The following is a 4,673-nucleotide window of genomic DNA, read 5'->3' as shown; positions in this document are numbered from 1 at the left end:
TCTGGATCAGCCTGCCAGACCGGGGATGGGGATTCAGAGGTCAAGGCTTGACATTTTACGCTCTTAGAGGAGAGGGGAAGGACCCTTCTGTGCTGCTGAAGCTTCCTCTGCAGCGCCACGGCTTCCACGGGAGGACAACCCTGCACACAGCGTGACTTTCCCCTGCTGCGGACCCCCAGGGCTCGGCCGCAGCCTCATCCCGCTGGACCGGCCTACAGCTTGGTGGGTTCCTCTGGGCCGGGATGGTTGGACGGTGCCCGGGGGTGCCGGTTGGCAGCCGGCGCGGGCAGGATGATAGGGGGCGAGTAAGGCCCTCGCTCCGGCCAGCACAGGTCCATGATGGGGTAGAGCTGACCCTGGAACTCCGCCTGGAAGGTGTAGATGACGCTGAGCTCGTCGGGGTTGTCGGCGTTGTAGAAGGTCAGCTCGCCCTTCTCGTAGTGCAGGTAGAGGCCGATGCGCTGGGGCCGGCTGGTCAGCGGCAGGGTGGCCCGTGGGGTGCTGAAGGCCTCGTAGACCTTCCCCTCCTTCAGGCCGATGAGCCACACGCCGTTTTCGGGCGACTTGCTGAGCTTCCCTTTGCGGCTGACGGTGCCCTTGATGAGGCCCACGCGCCAGTGGTTCCTGGTGCCCACGATCACCTCCCAGTAGTGCTGGCCGCAGGAGAAGCCCTTGCAGGTGAGGATGCAGTTGCTGGAGTCGAAACGTTTGGGGTTGCTGTCCCGGCGCTGGTAGAGCCCGCACTGCACCACCGTGTCGCCCTTGAAGAGCTCCAGGAGGGGATGCGCTGTCACTGGGTCCAGTTTCAGCGTCTCTGGAGCTGGAAGGAAAGCACGGAGGCTCCAGGCACGCCACCAGGCAGGGGTCTCGCAGACCTTGGCTTAGCCCTGAGCACAAGCTGGTGCTGGCTGAGTTTATGGCCAGAGCAGGCCGCTACCGGCAGAAGACACCGCTCCAGGAGCATCTCCTGGGGGTGAGGAGAGCCCAAGCAGAGAGCAAGAGAGAGGCCAGGGCAGCACGACGCCGGCTGGGCAACCTGTCCCAGGCACCAGCGAGCCAGGGCAGCCGGCGGGGCAGGTGAGTACCTGGTAGGACGCGGCGGTGCAGGCGCTTCCACACGGTCATCTTGATGTCGTCTTGGTGGAAGCAAGGCTTGAAGGACACGGGGCTAAAGATGCCGTCGCTGGGGTGCAGGCTGGGGAGCTCTGACCTGGAAAGACACGGGCAGCCGTGACACAGGGGACCGGGGACGGTGTGGCCTCACCTGGCTGCTGCGGAGGATGGGGCCCCTGGTGTCTCGCCAGCGGCTCTTGCCCTCTTCTGGGGCTGAGTGTGTGGCTCTGGCCGTGGCTAGCAACAGCAGTGGCCACACGAGGCTGTCCCAGCAACGCAGAGATGCCCACTGGCCTGGGCCCTCTAGCCCCGGTGCAGAGGCACTGCCATCCCCATTGATGCTGGTTGCTGCTGGGTCCCACCACTCACCTGAACTGGGAGGAGCCGTATTTCTGGAAAACACAAAAGAAGGAGAGAGTCGGTGGTGGGAGACTGACAGAACGGCAGCTCCTCTCTGGGGCTGCAGCTCCACACATCCACGCCCTGGGCTGGAAAAGCCAAGGGCTCTGCTCTTCTGGGAGAGCTACGGGCATTGCCTCTCGTGAAGGGCAGGTCTTTCCCAGCGGGGGGAAGCCCTGGCTGGACAGAAGGCACCTACATCTTACTTCTCGTGGTGTCCCATCTATGCTTGGTGAGGGTTCCCACTGCCCAGGGCAGGGCTCAGGGCTGGGAGCAGCGGGCTGAGGGCTGGAGAGCCTGGCTGTCACTGCCTTCACTAGCGAGGACACTCACCCGGATGAAATCAAGCTGGTTTTCATTGCTGAGTGCCTCTAGAGAGCTCTGCATCTCCTTCAGCCTCTGCAGGGCGTCTGATGTCTGCTTGACCTGGGACTCAATGGAGGTGATGAGCTGGGCTGCCTTCCCCTCGATGCTCTCCAGGAAGGTGGCCTTCTCCTCATCGATGTACTTGTGCAGCTCCTGGAACTCCTTCCGGATCACCCACTTGAAGACATCTGCCTCGTTCTGCCAGGAGACAGCAAGGGGCTGTGCCGAGCTGCCTTGCTCCATCCCCTTCAGCCGCTTTTTTGGGTCGAGAGATGCCACCAGCAATGTCAGCGTGTCCCACCAAGCCACCCTCCACCAGCTTTCCAAACAAAGAGCAGCTCTGTACAGCAGGCTAGATGCTGTTTCGTCCTGCTGCCCTCAGCAGCTCACCACCACGGCACCCCCGCCTTACACCGTTCTCCTCCAGATTTTGAGTTCCTCATGTCCCAGCCAGCTTCATCAGAGCCTTGAAAGAGCTCTTGAATGCCCCACGACCTGTGTCCTGGGGTGAGGGGAAGAAAGTGCAGCTCCACTTTCATTTGGGTTGAGCCCTTCTGAGGAGCCCCAGTGGGAAGCTTTGGCCTCAGAAGGGATGCCAGGAGGTCCCTTGGAGACATCTGCTGCGTGGGAAAGAGACACGCAGCTAAACCAGGCATAAGCTTGATGGGACACCAACGGTGTGGCTCTGACTGGGAACCCTGCTCTGAGTGGGCTCCTTTTCCCCTGTCATCTCCCCGCCTCCAAGGGCATTCAGGCAAACCAGCTCTGACTGCTGCTCCCCCCAGGACACTTGGTGAGGGCTACATCACCCCTTTCCGAAAACAGGGCTGTGCCACCAGAGAGGGCTGCGTCACCCTTCCCGAAAACACGTCGTTGTTTAATCCCTGAGTTTCGTGGAGAACATGAACCTCGGGGAACAGGGTGGAAGGTCTGCTATCCCAGCGAAGGGAGAAGAGAAGGAGAGGAGTAGAGGAGACAAGCTGGGGAGAACCAGGAGCAGAGGCTGCTCCAGGGGCTCTGTGGGACACAAAGGACTCAGGGACACAGGCTCTCTTGGCCCACGGCACTCACCGCGATGCGGCTTTTGTTGTTGATGAGCTTGCTGAATTGTTCATCCAGGTTCCGCTTGTACTGGTGGACATCAGTCAGCAGCACAGACAGCTCCTCCTGAAAAGACAGCACCCCCGTAGGAGGGACCTCTGTGGCAGACTCCTCGATCGCAGGCAGCTTCCTCTGAGCTTCCTGCTGATCCTCTCTTGATCCAGAGGATTTGGGGTTGCCGGAGGCAGGAGGAGCGCTCAGAGCACGGCCCTGATCTGGATGCTGCTGACCAAGTACTCTTGCCAGGAGCACCGTGTCTGCGTTCCCCTTCCCGACCCTCCGTATCTCCCAGCCCGTGGTGGGCTCCACGCCAGACGTGGCAAGCGGGTGGCGAGCAGCCACAAGCCAGCACCAGGCCAGCAGCAACCAGGAGCCTGGCTGGGCCAGGAGCGTTTCTGGTGCCTCCTGCTCTTATCTCCCCGGTGCCAGGAGCGGAGGGGACGGGTGGCCCTGTGCTTTTTTTCCATTCCTGGGGCTTTCATGTGATGCTGGGCAGGGGACGCCGGCTGTTTGCTCTTCCAGGCTGGGGCTCGGGTTTCCCTCCCTCCCTGCCCTCCTGTGGCACCTCGCCTCAGCCTTATCTCCGGGCTCTTTTTTGATCCTATTTGGAAACAGGCTTGAAAGGCCCCACCGACACTCCCCGACCCCCAACTCTCTCCACCGCAGCGCAGCCACCGAAACTGGGGAGTCCTCTCAGCCGGGGACACGCACCAGCAGCTCCCCAGCCCCGGGGACCCTGCCCCTCCTGTGCCACGGGACCACGCTCTCCACGCTCCCATCATTTCCAGCCTGTCCCTTGAAGGAGAGGGGGACATTTGGCCAGCAAGCCCTGCTTGCTGATCCCCTGATCCCCACCCCAGGAGCCCCGTCCGGCTCTGCCACCCCACCTTCATCCGGCAGTAGGCGGTAGAGAGGGGGGTGATCTGGTGCTGCCGGTGGTCGCCGATGGTGCCGCACAGCCCGCAGATCACCTCTCGGTCGGCCTCGCAGAAGAGGCTGAGGGGGTTGTGGTGCGTCGGGCAGGACTCCGGGGTGGGCTCTGCCTCGCCCCGGCTCTGCAGCGCCTCGATGACCCGGGCCAGCGTGACGTTGGGGGGCGAGGCGCTGCAGTCCACGGTTTGGCGGCACACGGGGCACAGGAACCGCCCGTCCAGCTCTCCGGAGAGGGACACCACGCAGGATTTGCAGTACGAATGGCCACACTGCAGCATCAGGGGCTCCTTGAAGACCTCCAAGCAGATGGGACAGAGGAGCTGGTCCTCCAGCTGGTCGATGCTCATCCTCCGAGCCATCCCGCCGCCTTCCCCCGCAGCAGCACGGTCCTGGCCTGGGAAACACGGGTGGGAGATTGGTCAGATAAGCAGAGATGAGCACAGAAGGAGAGAAGGTGAAACAGAGACACCTCCACGCCCCTGGCAGCAGCACAGGCAGTTGCCAACTCGTCACTAGGTTCCACACAAAGTCTGAGATGGTTATTTTAACCCACCACGGGTTTGGGCTCTGGAGATGCGAGAGCACAGCTGGCTACGCCTGCTGGATCCTCCTAAGGCGTCACAAGTGACCACCAAGCTGTTCCCCTCTGGGGCCTTTGCCGGGCAGGGGGGTCAGACTGCAGCCCACCTCAGAGGAGACCTGCCTGTGTGCCAGGGCTGGAGACAGAGCCGAGAGGGATTTCCTACTGAAAAATTCCAGTG

At 62.2% G+C, this 4,673-nt stretch overlaps 1 protein-coding gene across 1 annotated transcript; it reads right to left on the bottom strand.

Annotated features, from left to right (window-relative positions):
• Positions 1–212: 212 nt before the first annotated feature.
• TRIM50 (tripartite motif containing 50) lies at positions 213–4,271 on the bottom strand. The gene is made up of 6 exons (XM_086475115.1): positions 3,867–4,271; positions 2,950–3,045; positions 1,846–2,076; positions 1,483–1,505; positions 1,086–1,210; positions 213–820 (listed from the first exon to the last, which is right to left on the bottom strand). Exons 1-6 carry the CDS (start codon positions 4,269–4,271, stop codon positions 213–215), a joined length of 1,488 nt encoding a protein of 495 aa, XP_086331241.1.
• Between the last annotated feature and the right edge of the window lie 402 nt (positions 4,272–4,673).

This window comes from Leptosomus discolor, chromosome 18 (assembly GCF_034619465.1).
Source record: "Leptosomus discolor isolate bLepDis1 chromosome 18, bLepDis1.hap2, whole genome shotgun sequence".
NCBI classification, from domain to species: domain Eukaryota; kingdom Metazoa; phylum Chordata; class Aves; order Leptosomiformes; family Leptosomidae; genus Leptosomus; species Leptosomus discolor.
This window is presented reverse-complemented; position numbering and strand designations above follow the sequence as displayed.